General features: G+C 40.7%; 1 protein-coding gene and 1 non-coding gene across 2 annotated transcripts in view; both read left to right on the top strand.

Annotated features, from left to right (window-relative positions):
• LOC109043067 (A disintegrin and metalloproteinase with thrombospondin motifs 9) overlaps positions 1–19,901 on the top strand; it is a 195,971-nt gene that overhangs the window by 136,489 nt on the left and 39,581 nt on the right. The window contains exon 6 of the mRNA XM_072306217.1: positions 3,538–3,669. Within this exon, the coding sequence (XP_072162318.1) occupies positions 3,538–3,669 (132 nt within the window). The remainder of the gene's footprint in view (positions 1–3,537; positions 3,670–19,901) is intronic.
• On the top strand, positions 5,179–5,260 carry TRNAS-GCU (transfer RNA serine (anticodon GCU)). The gene has a single exon. It is a non-coding gene; the product is annotated as a tRNA-Ser (tRNA).

Below are 19,901 nucleotides of genomic sequence, written 5' to 3'. Positions count from 1 at the left end.
CGATCCATACTTTTCGTCTCATCAGGGGTTCAAATACTAAAGCCATACTTTTAACCAATATTATGCTAACACGACCCTGCGTGCTGGACGCAGAATATCTTCTTCGTCATAAAATCTCTTTCTTCCCTCATAAACCGCATGCAACGAAGGGCTAGAGGGAAATGAAAGAATCTTGATGAGAGTATGATTTAACAAAACCATGCAGGAATTGAACCGTGTGTAGCACTATAGCTTAAGTCTGCAACAGTCTTGCAAAGCGGGTTTGCCAAACATTATCTGCTTTCCACAATTAAATGTTTTCCAATCAAATTTTAATATTATTTTTAGGAGCTATTGGTCTCACATAGTAATTGTTATTTTTGCCTATGCACGCACCTGCGTGAGGGAAAAACAATATTTTCATTTGGAACGTACCATCTCTTCAGTATCCTTTTGCTACTTATAATACAGTTTAAAAAAATCCTCTGAAATTTCTCTAGAAAATATATCGTTAAAACTGTTAAAATGTTGACTTAAAGAGGTTTCAGCAATGTGTCCAAAACACACACATGTGTTTTGACATTCTATTCCGCAAAGCTCATGTCTAACCTATCTAACGGCTGGATTTTTTTTTCCTACTCAATAGTTTTTAAAAAAATCAAAATCGTAGAGTTTAAGTGGAACTGCGGTTGAAATATGAGATGAAAACAACTTTGAAATGTTATCAAAGGGGGTCATGTATACACGTGGAAAATTTAAGAGGTTTTCATAAGATGTTTAAACATTTTGAACAGTTTTGAAAGTATCATAAATGTGTCAATGAATCATGTTATGGACCAGACAAAACGTCACACACATAGGACAAATTTCAAAAACGTACCCAAAACAAGATGTCCTTTGAGGATATCGCCATCCTGTGAAGAGGAGTTGGAGTCCAACCTCAAAATATCCGAAGTGGAAGTAATCTTAATTTTCAATTTCCTCCATTTGAATCATGCAAATTGTGGCAAAAAGGAGCCACGACTCTGCCACCATATTATATGTATGAGGACCACAACCAATAACCATCACGGCCCCCTGCTGTCTGATGACGTATGCTAATCTTGACCTTCACTTTCCCTTTATCCTGTCATCTCCCTTCCCCCGGGAGATTGGGTCAGTGTCCGATCTGCACTTTTCTGCTTCTCTTTTAAGTACATCTCTGACATCCTGAATCCCTTGTAACTTAGATTCTGTTGGGTCTGACCGCTTCGCACAGAAAATAAAATAAAGCAATCCTTTTATTCCCTACTTTCAAGAATCCTCTTTCGGCCGAGGGGGTCAAGAAGACAGCAGGCTCACCACCAGCCTCGGTCCCTGATTGGTGGATGGGAAAAACTCTGGCTGATATAGCCTATTGTATGTTAATCTGAACACAGTGTTGTCAAGCTGATTTGTGCAATTTAGGATACCCTGTAACTTTGTAGACGTTTAATGATTTATCTGCACTACCCAGCAACTTTATGAAGAAACCCCATGGTTAAGAGGATGGCCACTTATGGTCGGTCGAGTTTTCTTGCAGTCTAGCGGTGATGTATCAAAGGGAAAGAAAAGAAAAATCGGTAGGAGGCAGACGCATGAGGTGATCGCACCGAGAGAGGACGAAGGGAATGAAAATAAGAAAACATCCCAGTAACATTCCAGAAAAACGTTACTCAAGGTAAAAAGATTTAAAGCGAAATGTTTTGTTGGCAGAAATTTCATAAATAGTGAGCTTAATTTGCGGTGTTGACAGCTTGCGCAAAGATCACTGGAATAGTGAGTCTTTTGTGAGATTTTGATGAAACTGGAGGTTCAGTTCGCAGTTGCTCTGCGAAAAGAACTCAGATTATTTTTGTTCGGCATTTCGGACGAAAGATTGTCAAAGATTTGTCTTGACACTCGGCCCTTGATTCTTGGTTTTTCGGGAGTTCTCGGGCGGAACTAGGGGGAGCCGGAGAGGGCCGCCTGCCCTCTCCCCATCCCGAAATCTGCTCGGCCCCCTCTAAAAAATGTGATGTATTTTACAAAATAAGAGCACACATGTTTCATTTCTGAGATTGTATTGTCCCCTTTTTGGTGAGAGAAAGCGAAAGGTCAACTTTTTTCCGGTAGGCCCCACCTTGGAGCTATGGAAGTCCTGCTACACTCCCCTCCCCGTCGGAGCGAAGAGTCCCCCAGGTCCCTTTTGCTGGGGAGTTTTTCTGAGGTGGCCCCTCGACAAAAAGCTCCCGGTTCCGCGCTTGACTACGAATACAACCCTTAGAATACGGCCCTAAAGATCCAGTACGCTCTAGATGAAGCCCCATTTGACAGCAGCGGCCTGTCCGCAGCGTGCGCGGTGCGGAGCTCTTGTCAAGTGCATGAGGCGTGGCGTGGACGTCTGGGCAGTGCGCAACGTGATACAAAAGGCAAGCGCGTCGCGTATGCAATCCGCGGCGCATCGCGACGCTCCGCGCCGCGACGTCGCGCGCGAAACTCAGTCAAGGTCGCGCGTCGAGAATTCATTCACCCGGAGCGTGGATGGGGAGGAGCCTGGGCGCCCCTCTACCGCCCTTTCCCCTCCCCCTCCGTAAGCGCGCTCACGGATTGGGGTTCGGGGAGGAACGCTACGCTCATGTCCTCCGAGCACGCAATCCTTGTCCTCCAGGGCGGGTTCGTGGGATAAGTCGGGCTACACTAATAACCCCCGGGGTGAGGATCTTGTTCCAGGCTCTGAGATTTTGCGACGGATCGAAATGATGGGACCAGGATTATTTTTCATTGTTATTGTTGTTAATTTTGTAGTTATTTTACTCCTTCTGATTTTATTGTCGAATAATGTTTGGCCGTCATGGTGGAAAATGCTCTATACTGTCGTGCTAAGGAAAAACGTCGTATAAACATCCGAGAGTTGCCAAATTCCTTCGAATAAAACATGTATTTTTGAGGAAAGTTATGCGTATTTTTCTTTAAAATTTTCCGATATTTTAGATTAAATCGGGAACATAATTGTCTGAAAAATTGGAAGAGAAATATTCATAAGTTTAACAGGAAATTCGTGTTTTATCCGAGAAAACTTGGCAACGTCTGAAGGCTCATATGGCATTTTCCCTTAGCACGGCAGTATACAGTTATCAGACGGACAGAATTTTGATAAACGGACCGCATTTAGCAGAAAGGAACCAAGCCACGTCAGCTATTGCCTTTAATCGGGCAACTTAATTTTTTACGAGAGAACGTTTGTGCGGATTCCTTAATTTGCTTCATACTATGGAGCAAATTTACTGGCTCGAAAATCGGCACAACCGTTTTTATGTAAAAAATTAAATTGCCCAATGAAATTTGGCAATAACTGCTGTGGCTTGGTTCCTTTCTGTTTAACGCGGTCCAAATAATGTTTAACCTTTTCGGTGGGCATTGCTCTATCAGACGGGCGGAGTTCAGTTAAATATAAGGTTTAAAAGAGCGGGAAGTATAGAGAGGAAGAATGTTGTATACATTAGATTTTGCAATTATAATGAGAGTTTTTCATTTTTATTAATTGTTGGTTGATTACAGGTGACACACGTATGGAATAACAGGACAGAGGAAACGCCACCTACCGAAGTACGACCAGAAGGTTGCCTCTATTCTGGCAAAGTGAAAGGCGACGCTGCGTCCAAAGTTGCTGTCAGCCTTTGCAATGGCATGGTGAGTACCCACAAGTAATATTTCGACCGTGAAACTCCCAAACCACGTATCTCGTTTCGGTGTTTTAAAATCTCCGCTCCCAATTTCTCTTCTCGAAGGAATACAAATCTACATCATTCCGTGAAGTTTTTACGGAATTTTCTTAGCTCCAAAAAGAATAATCACAGGAGTCTTGGAGAATTGACATTGAATGGCTTTCCATTTAAAAAGAAAAAATAATTATGATAGGAAGACTGCAACGTCGCAAATCGAGATACGTGGTTTTGGAGTTTCACCGTTGGTTTATCATTCGACACTGATTTCGCATTGCATTCCAACTACAGCATGTGCAGCGTCTCGTGACAAGAGCGGTCCGCCTTCAAAAACTCGATAGGCAATGTGACCTACTTGGGAGCAGTTATAGTTGCTCGTAGCAGTTTGGGCATGTTCATTTAATTTCCATCGTAGTGCACATTTATAATTTCAACATGGAGCGTCTCGTGTTGTGACCAGGCTACTTACAAACTCTTATCAGCGAGCCGATCATTGAAATTTATAGACAAAGCTATAGACAAAAGAGACAAAAGAAAGGAGTACAGATCGATCGTATTGGTTGAAATGGGTGGATCTTATAGACTGAGGGGGCAAATGATAGACTAACTATCGGGTCTCTCGTGGGTTGCCGTTAGTTAGTCTATTACCTACTTCATTAGTCCATTGCAACCACCCGCTTCCGCACCAAAAGGATCCCTCCACATCCTTTTTGTCTTCTTTATCTATTGTTTTGTATATCAATTTCCATTATCAGCTCGCAGAGAACATGAGTAGCACGGGAACAAATCGAGTAACACTCCATGGAGAAAGGTCACATTCGTCGGAATATAATTATTTCTTTTATTCTTCATCTGTTTGAAAGACCTTAGACTATTGTTAAACTCATATAAACGTATTTTCACCCTCTATTTATCAATTGGCATAAGAGTTGCAAAATGTGATCATTCCAGTGCTGAAAAAAAACTGTCCGATCATCTGGCTACAAGGGTGCTAGACGCTATGTCTATTTAATGAGAAATTATGTTTTTTATGGGACATTGATAATTAGATTGACTTAACATTACGCTGACTTTTTCCCCCTTTTTTCCGGAAAAATCGAATTCAAGTGGAAACTTAGCCAAAGATTGCATTTGTGATGCACCTATTTTATTATAGCGCTCGCACCATCGTTATTATTTTTATTTAATGCACACGCATGACAAGTACGCTAGTAAAGTTTATGTATGTATTTGTGTTTACATACACAGTAATCAATTTACTGACGTTAGTCGATTTTTTTCTTACGGGAATAATCCTACCGCACCTACACTTTCTTCCCATTGATCTGGCACAGATATGGCAATGATGGGCCGCTACTGTCGACGGGGCTAGGAAAAGTGGGGGGAGGGGGGCACGATGATACCCAGCAACGCGAAGCTACTCGTGGCGGAAGCGCTCCGCGTTATGAGCCTCGATTTCTACGCCCTTGAATCACCGGACGAGGTGGCCGAGTGGTTAAGGCGTTGGACTGCTAATCCAATGTGCTCTGCACGCGTGGGTTCGAATCCCATCCTCGTCGCTTAATTTTTACACCCCGTTTTACGCATCTTAAATTTCTCTCGTGAACTCACCGTGTAGTTTCCGTTCATTGTGATGGTTTACACGTTAAATTAACGTTCAACGGAGATAAAAAATTTGCCCATAAATAAAAAAAAGATTTTCATATTTACGACACAGCGCTTCCAATATTATCATTAAAAAATTTTTCGAGATTCGTGTTAATCTTTTTTCTTGGATCTTATAAATCATTCTTATTTGCGACGTAGAGAATTAATATGTAAAGTAATAGATGCATACCTGTTTCAAGGAAATGATAAACATGCTGAAAAAATAGATGTTACGGAGAAAAAAAATTGAATGAGTTCAAGTCGTTTCGAACAAATACAAAATATTTATCTTTTAGAGGAAAGTAAAAAAAAAAAAAAAAAAAAAAAATTAAATAATGGATAAAGGCTCAGTGAATTCTCTAATAATATGCATAATTATTTTATACATACGAAATTAATTAATTAGTTTAATATACATAAAGAATTCTAGATCATGGGATTCTTCTTTCATTTTTGTCTCTAAGTTTAACCTTGGAAGATGATCCATAACATTTCATATTTAAGCTGCCTCTCATCGTTAATATCCTTCTTTGATAACGATGCCTCAATACTTTTACGGGCTCTAAATGAGTATATGAAAACTAAATAAGTAATTAGTAGTAGTGGCAGTAGTATACAGGGTGATCCAAAAGTCCCTTCCACCCCCTCTAACTTTTTACCTAATTGAGGTAAAGATTTGAAACTTGGGGGATATTCCTAGGTCAAAGGGAGCTACTTTTTGGCCCCCCTAAAATTTTCAGGGGGGCCCCCTTGGGGGGGCAACGGCCCCCAACTTTTAATTTTCAAATGAGAAGACCCCCTTTGTGATAGCTCGTTCGAAAGAGCATAAAAAAAGAAAACTTTTCGCGCAAACCCGAAGTCAATATCTCAAACCGTTTCAAAATGGCGGCCGGTTAAAGTTCAAAATGGCCGAAAATTCACACCGGTTATTTGTCGATGGATTTGCGCGAAAATCGGTATGTAGGGGTATTTTGACACGAGAAAAACGAATTTGACGTTAGATTTTCAAAAAAACCGAAATTTCCAAAATGGCCGCCGGTTAAAGTTTAAAATGGCCGAAAATTGTCACCTCGGTTTTTTGCTGATGGATTTGCCTAAAACTTGGAATTTGAGAGTATTTTGGCATAACATAAACAAATTTGAACTTAGATTTCTAAAAAAATCAATTTTTTGTCATTTTGAACTTTAACCGGCGGCCATTTTGAAAATTTCGGTTTTTTTGAAAATCTAACGTCAAATTCGTTTTTCTCGTGTCAAAATACCCCTACATACCGATTTTCGCGCAAATCCATCGACAAATAACCGGTGTGAATTTTCGGCCATTTTGAACTTTAACCGGCCGCCATTTTGAAACGGTTTGAGATATTGACTTCGGGTTTGCGCGAAAAGTTTTCTTTTTTTATGCTCTTTCGAACGAGCTATCACAAAGGGGGTCTTCTCATTTGAAAATTAAAAGTTGGGGGCCGTTGCCCCCCCAAGGGGGGCCCCCCTGAAAATTTTAGGGGGGCCAAAAAGTAGCTCCCTTTGACCTAGGAATATCCCCCAAGTTTCAAATCTTTACCTCAATTAGGTAAAAAGTTAGAGGGGGTGGAAGGGACTTTTGGATCACCCTGTATGTAAACCTTATAATGGGTGATTCCAACTAAGTAGTTCAACAAGTTCCTTTTCGACATAAACAGATAAAAAAAATCTTCTTTTAGGACACGGTATTGTCTTATCGAGGCCATATTCTTTTTCTTTAATGTCACTCTTTATATCATGCCTTTATGCCGTATAGTAATAAAAGTAACAGGTTATTGTTGAAGCTACTTTTTCTTCAATCATAAATAATCGTTGATATTAAATATTGCGGTGAACCGCTCATCTATAAAGAAATTTCCATTTTAATGTACTGATTGGTTTAATCAATTATATTTTTTAGTGTAAGTCATAAAAAAACTTTTTTCATCTTGAATTTTAATCTCCGCTGAACAATGTAGCCTCTTGTTATCTGCATGACCGTAATGTCTCGTCGCACAGTGGCTCGTTCCAATCGAGTGTACTCTAATAAAAAGTCTCTTATTTTGATCAATCAGCCAATATACAAAATCCTGTACAAAGAAGTCCGTTTGATTTAAATAAGTTCTGTTAAGCATAAATACATGCTTTCATCAAAAAGGCACATTATTGGCAAAGCACATTTTACTCAGATACGTATACTGCGTAAATGGCGTCCACCAGTCCTGGCCAATGCCTAAAAACGATCTTAAAATGAGGGTGAACAAAAAATAGAATATTATGGTAAAAAGAACTATGTGAAAATGAATTAGTTCCTTCGAGCACTCCTTTTAATTTAATTAATTCCTTTCCACTCAGCTCCTTTGCCATAAAAACGCCCAAAATCAGTGCAAGTCATCGTGCATGGGTCTTTAATCCACTTGATTCCCGAACTCGACCCACCGCTGTTTGCCCGCTGGACGCAATAAAGAGAGCCGTAAAATGTTTTCGCTTGTTTTACCGTATATCCCAAATTTAAATCCTTTCGTTTGATGGGTGTCCGTCGTAATCTTTCGGGTCTCCCGCGGGCAATTAAAGGAACATTTCCGTTTCATATTGGGAGGTTCGATAACGAAACGAATTTCCTTATTAACGTGGCTGCCCGCTGCACATATCGGTCAGAATTGGACGCATGAAATGGACCTGTTAAGGAAAAAGATGAAACATAGTGAGCGCTCAAGTAAATACCAATCCATCCAATCTGTTCTGCAACATTTCAATTGAAAAAAAAAAAAAAAAAAAACCGGGGAAAAACACATACACATACGCACACATTTAGTTCACAAATCATCACTCCTGTACCGTGAGGGCGTATCTATATAGATTTTTGCTTGAACTCCAGTAAGCATGAATTATGTGAAATAGGGCTCTTAAGGAAATTAAGGTATGCCCGTAAGTCTAAGGGGCGACGAAATGTGGCTAATTGGCTCAATCGTGACATCATTTGCACAGTAATTAGTCTAAGTTTACTATAATTTACCGTCTTCTTTTGAAAAAATGGAGAATATAATGAAGTGGACCGTGTTAAGCAAAAAGGAACCAAGCCACATCAGCTATTGCCAAAAACGGAGCAATTTGATTTTTTATAAGAGATCGTTTGTGCAGATTCCCATGAAAATTTTAAGAAATTTTCATCGTGCTTTGCAGAAAATTCACTGAAATTTGCACAAAATTCCGTACAACCGTTTTTATGTAAAAAATTAAATTGCCCAATTTTTGGCAATAGCTGATTAGGCTTGGTTCCTCTCTGCTTAACGCGGTCTAAGCTCACTCGCTTACTGCAAAAAAACCTTTGCGCACGAAAATTTGATTTTTTCAGGGCTTTTTCTAGTTTGACAAGACGTCACTCGCTGAAATTAGAGGTCTCGTTTAAAAAGCCTGGATGACAAACTTCGCCCCCCACTCCACCCCCATTATAAGTGGCTTACGTGATACTTGAGCGACCCATACCGGATTGACCGATGTTCTCATGCTGCTAGTATGACTGTGCAGTGCTCCAGATATCGACGTCTGCGTATAGAAAATGGAAAGGAAATCATGCTTGAAACGGGCTCCAGTGAGTTGTAAAGAGCTATGATTACTGCTAACAAGCTTCCAGTTTGGAAATGCGTCCGTATTTTCGGTTCTCGCCATTCAGATACATATAAACTGTTTGAAGGGATCGGAAATAGCTCGAGAATCAAAGCAAGTTCTCGGAAACGATGAACCTTGTTGCAGTGCCACATGCACCATGCAAGCGTGTGCATTATTTTATGCTCCGATGAGGAAGGAGCTTTTCTGGTGTTTATATTCTTTTGCAGTGGCGAGACGTGAATGATCGATTATCGATATTTCACCATTGGAAGTTATGGTAAAGAATCGATTATTAACGTGTTCGTTGCGAACACCCTGTTTATCGATCCTTTTCCATAGGTTTAAATGGTGGATCAATCGATATATCGCAAAGCACGCCACGCCACTGCTTTGAGCGCACATATGGCGCTACACGCCGCCCGTTATTAGGGCCATTACTGTCATGTATCTCCATGAGCCACTGTACAAGGTCTGAGCTTGAAAACAATCACGTTTTCCCTCCAAAATTTTACGTGGAAAACTATTCTGCCATACTAAGGAAAAACGCCGTATGAGCCTTCAGGCGTTACCATGTCGTCTTCAGTAAAGAACGAATTTACTGAAAAACTTGTGAATATTTTTCTTCAACTTTTTCGGACAGTTTTTCTTGCAATTCAGTCTAAATTATCTGAAAATTTCAAGGAAAAATATGCGTAGCACTCTTTTACAATAACTCCGAAAGTAAATATTTTCTGAAAGAAAATTTGGCATTTGCATGCTCTTACACCGTTTTTCCTGTAAATAAATCTGCAGCCTCGCGGTGTTATAATCTTCATCTTAATTTGCGAATTATGAGTGGATGATGCCCGAAATTCATCCGTAAATGAAATTTCTCTCTTAAAAATTTAGCTTGTTATTAGAAATTTTTCTGCGGGTGAGGGTGTCTACGGTCAAAACTACCTCATGTGGAGGGGGATCCTATAGTTAAAAATTCCTGACAATTACGAAAAATGACGTTTGTTGGGAGATAAATTGACCAATCTTAGAGAGGCGGGCGACGGAACGTACCCCCTAGACTCCTCCCCCAGTCCCCGCGCTACGCCACTGCGTATTCTAGTGCGCAGACTTCATGCTCTTACGAAAAATAGTGGAGAAAATAAGTTCTCAGGAAGCTCCAGATTTTCCAAATATCTAAAGCTACAAGTTTTTTTTAAAAGCATCAAGTTTATCCTCGGAACAAAAACATGCTAATTCAGAGCTTTATGCGAGGCACTCGCTGTTGGAGTCGCTGTACGTTGCTTAGAAATCGGGAAAACGGAAGTCATGAGTCATAGCCAAGCCATTGACAAGACACATTCCACCAGCTATTCGAAGGATGTGCGAACAATCAGAGCTTCAGTCGCATATCCGTGTGTGGTCTGACGCTGAATTAACCTGGAAAAATCAGACGGCCATGGAACTTATTCGGGCGATCGTATCGCCGGTAACCCGAGGCAGTTTACCACGGTGAACAATTGAATCCCGACTCCTTTTTTCTGCTCATCAGCAACTCCGCCTTGATTCCTGGTACGTTTTTGTCTCTCGTTCGCGCCTTCGTGAACTGGATCCGGAGCGTTGTCTAATTCTTTCAGAAAAACAAGTCAATTTTGAAAATTCAAATTTTAAATTTTTGGAAGTTGCTCATTAAATTTTTATAATTTCGATTTTTACATTTGTAATTAAACCTTTGTTTGCGAAAATTTGGTTAGTTTTAGGCCGTTTTGAGAGATGTTTTGAAGTTATGCCCTCCACCTTTCAAGAAAAGTTTGCCTCGTCCCAATAAGTTTTGTCCCCCATCTTCCCAGGATTTGCCTAAAAGCCTTGGTTTTTTTTCTCAGAAACCATGTCAATTAAAAGGCTACCTCAACAGCGATCAACTTTAATAATGATATTCTTTAAATGAATCCCACAGCTTAATTTGACATGTATATTTATGCTAAAAGGAACTGTGTCGCAAACAAGCCCTACGCACCTAGTTCCTTTTAGCACGTCCAATTGTCAGAAAGATTCCCTTGAGAAAATAAGGGATCCATCCCCGTGTCCAAGGATTCAGGTTTTTGTTCACAGTTGTGTAGCCAGAAATTTTTCGCTGGAGAGGAAGGGATCTACGGTTAAAAATTTCTCATAAACTATGGGTACAAATTGCCACAACCACGAAAAATGACATTTTTTGAGAATCTCTCTCCGTGGCTTTGCCATTGGTCGTTCACCCTTCACTTCAGCATGACGGATGCGTATTGAGTTGCAGCTTAAGCGCCGCGCAATAATTAATGCACTCAGCTTTTTTTTTTTTTTTTTTTTTTTGACATTTTTTTTTTATTTTTCTAAAAGTATATGTATCAGCGAAAACAGTCAATTTTTTTATGAACATATGTATTGTTTTCACTAGTATTTGAATTAAATGTGTCGTGGGTGAGGAAGTGAAGACTTGTGTAACAAGTGGATGATGCATGAGGAGGAAGCGGGTCTATGTTTTTTTCTCTGTCTCTCTCTCTCCTTATTTGTGAATTTTTTTTTTTTCCAAACTGCTTGTTCAGTTTAAGAATCACTATGTATTAGCATATTTTACCTTTTTTTTTTTTTTTTTTTTTTTTTACAAAACATAAACATTTGCTTAAAAGGGCTGACTTGTAAGTCCTAGCTAATTAAATGTTTTACAGGGGCTGTTCAAAATAATTTACACATCGGCTTCGATTTGGTAAAAACCGCGTTCCGTTTCACGAGCTGGCAGCGCAGGTGGGAGGCCAATCAAACGTCTCCCATTAATCCATTACCCCGGTGTGTTATTCTCACTCGCCACGGTTTGTCAGTCAATGAACTTTTAAGATGAAGACCAGTGCGTGATCAACTGATCGGAAGATCAGAGACACCCCCGCTGGGCGCCGCGCCGCACCGGCCGGATTCATTTAGACGCATTCAAGGGCTCCACTAAGCTTGCGTGAGTATTGATGGCACGTTAATAGGCCTTATTCTTCTTCACAGTTCTGTAAGAGACAGAATTTGTTGGAACGCATTTAAGGGTGCGGCAAGTCTACAAAATATGAAGAGTGGAAGTCCGGAAACCCGCTAAGCGCCATTAAGTGTTGCCAACGTTGTCCAGCTGTGTTCCTCTCATCGAACGAGAATTTACGGGTTGCAGGGCCGGATTAAGGGGGTGGCCACATGAGCCGCGGCCCATGGCGGCAAAATGTAGGGGGCGGCAAATTTTGCAATATTTTTGAATGTAGGTATCAAAAAAAGAGAGAGAAAAATCTGATTCAGAACATAAATTACAAACGAGAAAAAGCGTCAAAATCTCTCATTTCTTCAAAGTGGAAGTATAGTAATTTCTAATTTTGTCGTCTTTCGGTTATACAAGAGACAACACCTTTAATTAGTCGAGTTAAGAGAGAAACCGAACACGCAATTTGACCTGGAACGGAGTGGTGCGGCGGTCGGCATGAAACGCACAGCGCCTACAAGACTGCATGAATCCTTCACGCATTGCGTTAAACACACTGCGGTCAGCAGCAGTCGGCCTTGAAGCGCATAGCGCCTACAAGACTGCATGAATACTTCACACATTGCGCCAAACAGTGTGGTCAGCAGCGGTCGACGTGAAACGCATAGCGCCTACAAGACTGCATGAATACTTCACGCATTGCGCCAACACAGTGCGGTCGGGCAGCGGCAGAAGTTAAAATTATTAACCACGTTTATGTTTGTTCTTTCATAATTTTTTCGTTCGTTTTTAATAAATGGAAGGTCTTGTCCGAACAGGGATGAATTTACGGAAGCTGAACATTTGTTAGTGTTGACAGGGCTTTCACAAAAAATGTGAGCGGATATTTTCAAATATTGTCATCAAACGTGGTTTGGGAGTTTTACCGTCGAAATATGTCTCATGAAGTTGAATCGAGGAGGAACGGTGTTGCCAACTTGCGTGAATCGCTACTAAAGATGCGCTCGGGATTCGAGAGCCTCCACCAGACACCCAGTGCACAGACGACGCGACGCGACGGGAGAATTTTTTAATGACAGACGAAAACGCTCGGAACCCGAACATGTTTCATCGCATCTTACGTCACATGCAACAAAATTAAAATTTACAAGGCTGGCCTCATTTTTTGCTGATAAAATTTGTTCCGTTGCCAGGGCTTCGCTTTCGCGCGCCTCCAAGTTGCGAGACATCGCTTTTGCATTGGGATTTTGTGCTTCCGGCCCAGAGGCGAAGTGACATGAACAATCTACATCTTAAATCAGCAAATCATATCGGAAAGCTTTGGCATCATATGAGTGATACATTTCGGTAATACATCAGCTATTGTCAAAAATTGGGCAGTTTAATTTTTCACATAAAAACGTTTGAACGGATTTTCTTTTGCAAAGTTCAGTAATTTTTCTGCATAGTACCAAGCAAATTCCTTGCAAATGTACAAAAAAAAAATCTTAAAAACGTTCTCTTGTGAAAAATTAAATTGCTTGATTAGATTTGGCAATAGCTGATGTGGCTTGGTTCCTTTCTGTTAAACGCGGTCCAACCGTGCTAGACACAAAATTGTGTTTTGATGAATGAGGCTCACAGATCGACATAAATTAGTAAGCCCTGCCAAAACACCAAGTTTCTATAGATCCAATATCGAAAAACATGGTGTTACCATACCTTTAATTAGTATACGCCTTGTCTTTCGATGAGCTATGTCTTTCATAATATTGGACGTAGAATTTAGCGTTCGGGTAGATCGTTACTATTTTTGTCTACCTATAAACATCAAAATACGATTCTCTGACTAGCGCAACAGACCCGTTTTAAAAATCAAATCGTGATTTATTTCCATCATGTTTCATCCTCTTCTTCATTCTTTACATGAAGACAAGGGAAGTTTAGCACCAAGATCGACTCAAAACTTTCTCCTTGCAATCTAAAAACAACAATGAATGAGTTGAGAGGACGAAGCAAGCTTCTGGATCGGATAACGAGAGGGCATGGCACTGGGGCGATTTCAGTCCTCCAAATAGGCCGCGCTTTTGGTTTCTTATCCACGAAAGTGCTGAAAGGAAGGGAGGCAATGTAAACATTCGTTCGGGTCTTCGGTTCGAATCCATTGACACGTTGCCGCGTCGTTACTGATCTTAAAACGAAAATCACTGAAACCTTGAAAAGTTGAAACTTATTTTTAAGATTAGAAGGGCACCGGGGAACTTTTTGACGGAACTGAAGTAATAGGACCATCATTATTATCAATTCTCAATTCTGATCCAAATTAAGAAAGTAAAATTAAGTAAAAGTAAATTTAAGGACTTACGAGGGAACTTTATCCCCCGCAATTTGAGATTTTTTTTAAATAATGGACTAAAACTGAGAAAAATAAATCACTCAAAGGTCTGACTTGAGAATGCTCTTACTGTGTCTATCAAGAAGAAGAAAAATCTACATACTTACCCCTTGAGAGTGCTAGGATCAAAAGGCATAATCCGAATGCTATTTTTTCGCTGTATGATTTTTGCCAAAAGCACACAAGCAACTGCTTCTGTGCGCACCCAATGTTCTCAAAGGAGACCTAGGGGCCAAATCCGAAAATTTCACAAAGGGACGATTTTGATACTGCTGATGCAGAGACCGGGCCCTCCAGCATACAATGTGCTGTAAACTGTATTTAAATTAAAATAAATAAAATAAAAAAGCAAGAAAAAAAGAGGCAAAATCTGAAGGGGTCCGATGGTTAGAAGAAGCCCAAAGTTTGAAACCGAACATCAAATAGGAGCCATTCATAAAGTATGTAACGCTAAATTTGGGATCTGTCAACCCATTCCCATCACCTGTTTGCAACGCTTTTGGGGCGGAGGTCCCCTGGTTCCTATCCTTGAACACGTTAAAATAAAGTGGCGTAAAACTTTCCCTGAAACCACCCCAACCCCACACCCTTTGAGCGTTACGTACTTTAGAACGGCCCCTCCAAAAAAAAGAAAAAAAAAAAAAAAAAAAAAAAATTATTCGCGACAGCTAAGGGCCCCCCAGCGGGCTGATTGTTGAAATTTATAGACAAAGTGATAGACAAAGAAAACATAAGGAGTATGAGGCGATCCTATCGGTTGAAATGGGTGGTCCTTATAAACTAAGGGGGTTAATGATGGACTAACTATCGGGTCTCTCGTGGGTTGCCGTTTGTTAGTCGATTACCTACATCCTTATTTGTCCATCACAACCACCCGCTTCCATCTATAGGATCCCTCCATATCCCTTTTGTCTTCTTTGTCCATCGCTTTGTCTATCAATTTCAACAATCAGCCCGCAGATGCCTGGGCCCCCGCACATAGCAGGGTCTGCGGAAGTGCCCGTTTCATCACTGCACTGGTAACGTTTCATATGAGTTCCAGGGATTGCGATGGCAACGCGGCTGCTAGTAATCGGAGGATGGGAGCGGGGGCGAGGGCGCGATGCGTGTTTGTTTTCGGCGGTGGAGAGAGGTAACCCAGAGCAGGCGTAGGACCTCCGACAAATGCACCCGTCGACGAGGAGGAAACACGAAAGAACGGATTTTTTGTTTACTCTCCTCGCAGAAGCCGCGGCCGGTCGCCCCTCCCTTCGCGAGATCAATCATCCGGATCCGGCCACATTTATTGTAACAATGAGCAGAAAAGCCCCAACGAGATCACAGCTCAGTGAACAGTCCATTGACCCCCACCCCCAAGGTAAACACGCAGAGGATCCGCGAAGAAACCTCCTTCGGACTGCAAGTTGTGTGCTCCCATGGACGGAATTGGAGGGGAGCTGAAGTGGGGGTCTGGCCTGGCCCCCTTGCCGCTCTGAAATCTACTTTGAAGTCGTTCATATGGATTGCATTTTGCAAAAAGGAACCAGGAGCATTGCAATGATGCAAAGATTGTGCAACGTCTTTTGTCTTGGGAGAAAAACCTGATTACCCATGACAATTTCTATCCCACTCGCTAAAAACTATTTTAAGACAAATATTACCACGTAAATTTGATATTTTTTCATGATTTCAGTAATTTTATTGCAAAGGATGAAGACAATCTTAGCATCATTGCAATGATTTTGGCTCCTTTTCTCAAAATGCAATCCATATAATATGAAATACTTTAAGAGGGAGGAGGATCTGAGCTTACGTCACAGGGGTGAAAGGGGACATTCAGGACTGCATTACGTAACGCAAGAATGCTCGTGTAACGTACTACAAGTTGTGTGGTCCCATGGATGGAATTGGAGGCGAACGGGGATGGGGTTCTGGCACCCCTAAGAAATTTACTTCGAGGTCGCTCATATAATACGAAACACTTTAAGAGGGAGGAGGGCCTGAGCTTACGTCACAGGAGTAAAAGGGGACATTTAGGACTGCGTTACGTAACGTAAGAATGCGCGTGTAAAAATCGAGGGAAGACGGAAATTTCTCACCCGGAAGCCATCGCACCAAACGTCCTTTTGAGAGATTCAATATTGCTTGCGTAAGCAGCAAGCGTCCATGAATAGCCCCTTGCCCCCCTTCACATGTTTTGAGGGATCTCTAAACTGTTACGTAGCGTATTTTACGTTTTCAAACAGCTCCATGAAGTTGACTCTTTGAATATCTATTTCAATCAATTTTACCGTAAAAACGGCTCAAAATTGCTGCTAAGATGACTCAATTTTTCAAAATTTCAAAATGAATCGCCTCCCATCTTCATTTCCAAAAGTAAAAATAATTTCCTTTTTATTTTTAGTTCACATCATAATTTTTCCGATTTTCATGCAAATGCGGTCATCCGCCAATTTTAACGCAGGCTCGCCGAGGCAGACATAACTGCGGAACTGAAATATTGTCGTTTTATTACCGAAGTGCACACTTATTCGTGTGTTTATCGTCATTTTACGCGGCTGAATGTATTTCCCTCGCAATGATGGGATCAGTTCGAAGTCGCTTCATTCGAGGATTTTCTGCAGTCTCATCTCCTATAAGGCGGCTGCATTTTATATCACATATACTGCCTGTCTTAGGAAATACGTCGTACGAATATTTGAATGTTGTCAAGTATCTCTCCATAAAATAATTCTGATAGACGTGAAGAAGCCATAGAGGTCCTTATAGCGAAATGACGCTTAAAATTAAATTATTATGCTTAAAATATTTCTAGAAACAAAAAAAATATTCTACAGGTGTTTTTCTGGGACGGGAAAAACTGAATTATTTTAAAAAATGACTTTGGGACGTTAAGGATATAAGATATAGTGACATACAGGCATTGTGCCTGCGTTTCAAAGACGTGTGTGAGTGTGTCTGAGAAATTTTTCAATCAATTTAGAAACATTTTTTTTTTTAAATTTTAGCGATTATTCGTACTCTCAAGCCGCTCATATTGCCATCAAGGTTATCGAAGGCGAATAAGAGACACGCAGTTGGGAGAGTACTGGTACTCGCCGTGGTAATTTCTGAGAGTGATTCCCTGTTATTTTTTTTAATGGTCATTTGTTTTTGTTTTTTTTTTTTCATTCAAGGGTAATTGAAAAATGTAACACACGCAATGTTCGCTTATATGCGCGTAATGTAGGGGCCCTTGCAAAGCACCCGTAACCCGCTATTTGCGAATGAAACCTAATGAACAATTCGATGAACAAAATTCACAATTTAAAAAAAAATTCGTTTCTTATCAAAGGAGATTTGGCAAAATGTGAATGCTCATACGGTGTTTCACGTTAGTACGGCGGGATGTAGGTATTCGGTTTGACTCTTCCCTCAATGAAGTCGTCCAATGAACCAAATGCCTGGGTTTACAGCTCGTTACAGCCTTTATTCGTCTCCACTGGTTTTTTATTTTTACGACGACACTAAAAAAGGTTCCGGAGAAATTATATGTTGACTCCAGCGGATGGGTCGTTCTAATGCCCTTATTTCAGTTGGCATATGTAATAGCGAGTAACAAATGACATCCGTTCACATTATATGAATGACTTGGTGCCCATAAAAGACATAGGCAGCTCAGTGCGACAGGGGTTTATGTGCATACATCATAGCTACGCAAGTTGGGTTGGTCAACCGAGTCACCCGACCCAAGTTAATATATTTTAATGTTGGGTATATATTTACCTGCAAAAATTGTTGATGATTTGAATGACGCGAGTGTTATGAGATGGAGATGGTATGAGGATTACTATAAAACTTTATCGGTTAAAACCTGTGCAGGTTATTTTTCAGCCTACTGACCTAAGCGTCTCTCACATATCCGTGGTTGATATGTTCCAAAATTAATTTTTTTATGTCTCTTGTTTTTAAGATAAGATTGCGGACTTATTATTGAAAAATGAAACAGAGACTTCCTAAAATATTTTCGATTTTTTTTTTTATCTCTTTACAGACGAGTTATGTTAATTTGAATTATGGGCCGTTGATTCGGCAAATTTCCGCCTGTAATTAACGTCGCCAGCGTCGGGTGCTTTCTCTGTTAGCTATGTGCCAGTTAGTAAAGTCGATTTTAACAGAAAGAAACTCATCAAGTCACATTTTGGGGGGAAATGAGTCAGGAGCAGTTTAATATTGAACTATATTTTGCAACTAGGATCTATAAAGTCTGGCTCATTTTAGGAACAGTATGTACCATTAATTTCCCCATGCACATAAGTGGTTTAATGGATGAGCCGAAAATGAGGGGCTTGGAGGACAAGGCGCATAAGTGCAGTTGTTGCTATTTCAAGAAATACGTGTTCGAGGTTTCGAAATTACCTTCCTTATGGCGGAGAGAAAGTTCAAACTTACTTTTTGAAGCTAAAAAATTGGAATTTGGGAGCGAATGTTTCACAGAATATGCATTAAGATTAGTTTCATTTAAAATCATTAAAATCTTAATTTTTTTCAAAAACTGCTCTTATGCACGTCGTCCTCCAATAAGCCCCTCCCATGGTAGTTCCTAATTGCAAAATGTATTCCAATTCAACTTGAACCAGTTCAGGGCCGGATTATGGGCCGTGGCCCATGGCGGCAAAATTAGGGAGTGGCAAATTTAATGATTTTTTTAAATGCAGGTACAAAAAAATCTGATTCAGAAAAAAATTACAAACAGGAAAAGGTGACAAAATCTCTCATTTCCTGATAGTTCATTAATTTCTAATTTTGTCATTTCGGTGATACAAGAGACTGCGCACCTTTAATTAATTGAGTTAAGAGAGAAACCAAACACGTAATTTGGCCTGGCGCGGCGCGGCGCAAAGAGAAATGATGACTAGGACTTGAGATAAAAAGGAGAAGCCCTCGACGCGGCGGTCGGCATGTAACACATATTAGCGCCTACGAGGCTGCATGAATACTTCACGCATTGCGTCAAACACAATACGGTCAACAGCGGTCGCGTCGGCGCGGCGTGAAACGCACAGTGCCTACAAGATTACATGAATACTTCACGCATTGCGCCAAACACAGTAGTGTGGTCAGCGCGGCACGGCGGCGGAAGTTAAAATTATTAAACCACATTTATGTTTGTTCTTTCTTAATTTTTTATTTCATTTCTTACAAATGAAAGGCTTTGTCCCCACAGAGGTAGGTTTACGGAACTGAACTTTCGCGTGAAGTTCCGTGAACTTTTGAGTAGTGTTGACAGGGCTCACTCAAAAAATGTGTCCAACACGAGTGAACGCGTCTTATGCACCCCTCTCCCTCCGGCAAGTTCACTCGATGGTTTTTATTGATGTTTCAAAATGAATGAAAAGAGGGCGGCAAAATACAGGCGGCCCATGGGGCGGCAAGTAGGTAAATCCGGCCATGAACCAGTTGTAAATTTTTCCTGTGAAAAATTCAAAGTCGAGAAACAATATTTTTAACGGGGAAAAAGTAGTTAAACTTTGTCCTGGACCAGTGGCGTGGCGTGCTTTGCGATATATCGATTGTTATGCCATTTAAACCTATGGAAAAGGATCGATAAACAGGGTGTTCGCAGGGAACACCTTAATAATCGATTCTTTAC

This window comes from Bemisia tabaci, chromosome 1, assembly GCF_918797505.1.
Source record: "Bemisia tabaci chromosome 1, PGI_BMITA_v3".
Lineage (NCBI taxonomy): Eukaryota > Metazoa > Arthropoda > Insecta > Hemiptera > Aleyrodidae > Bemisia > Bemisia tabaci.
Note: the sequence above shows the minus strand (reverse complement) of the source record. Positions and strands in the feature narration are given on the sequence as shown.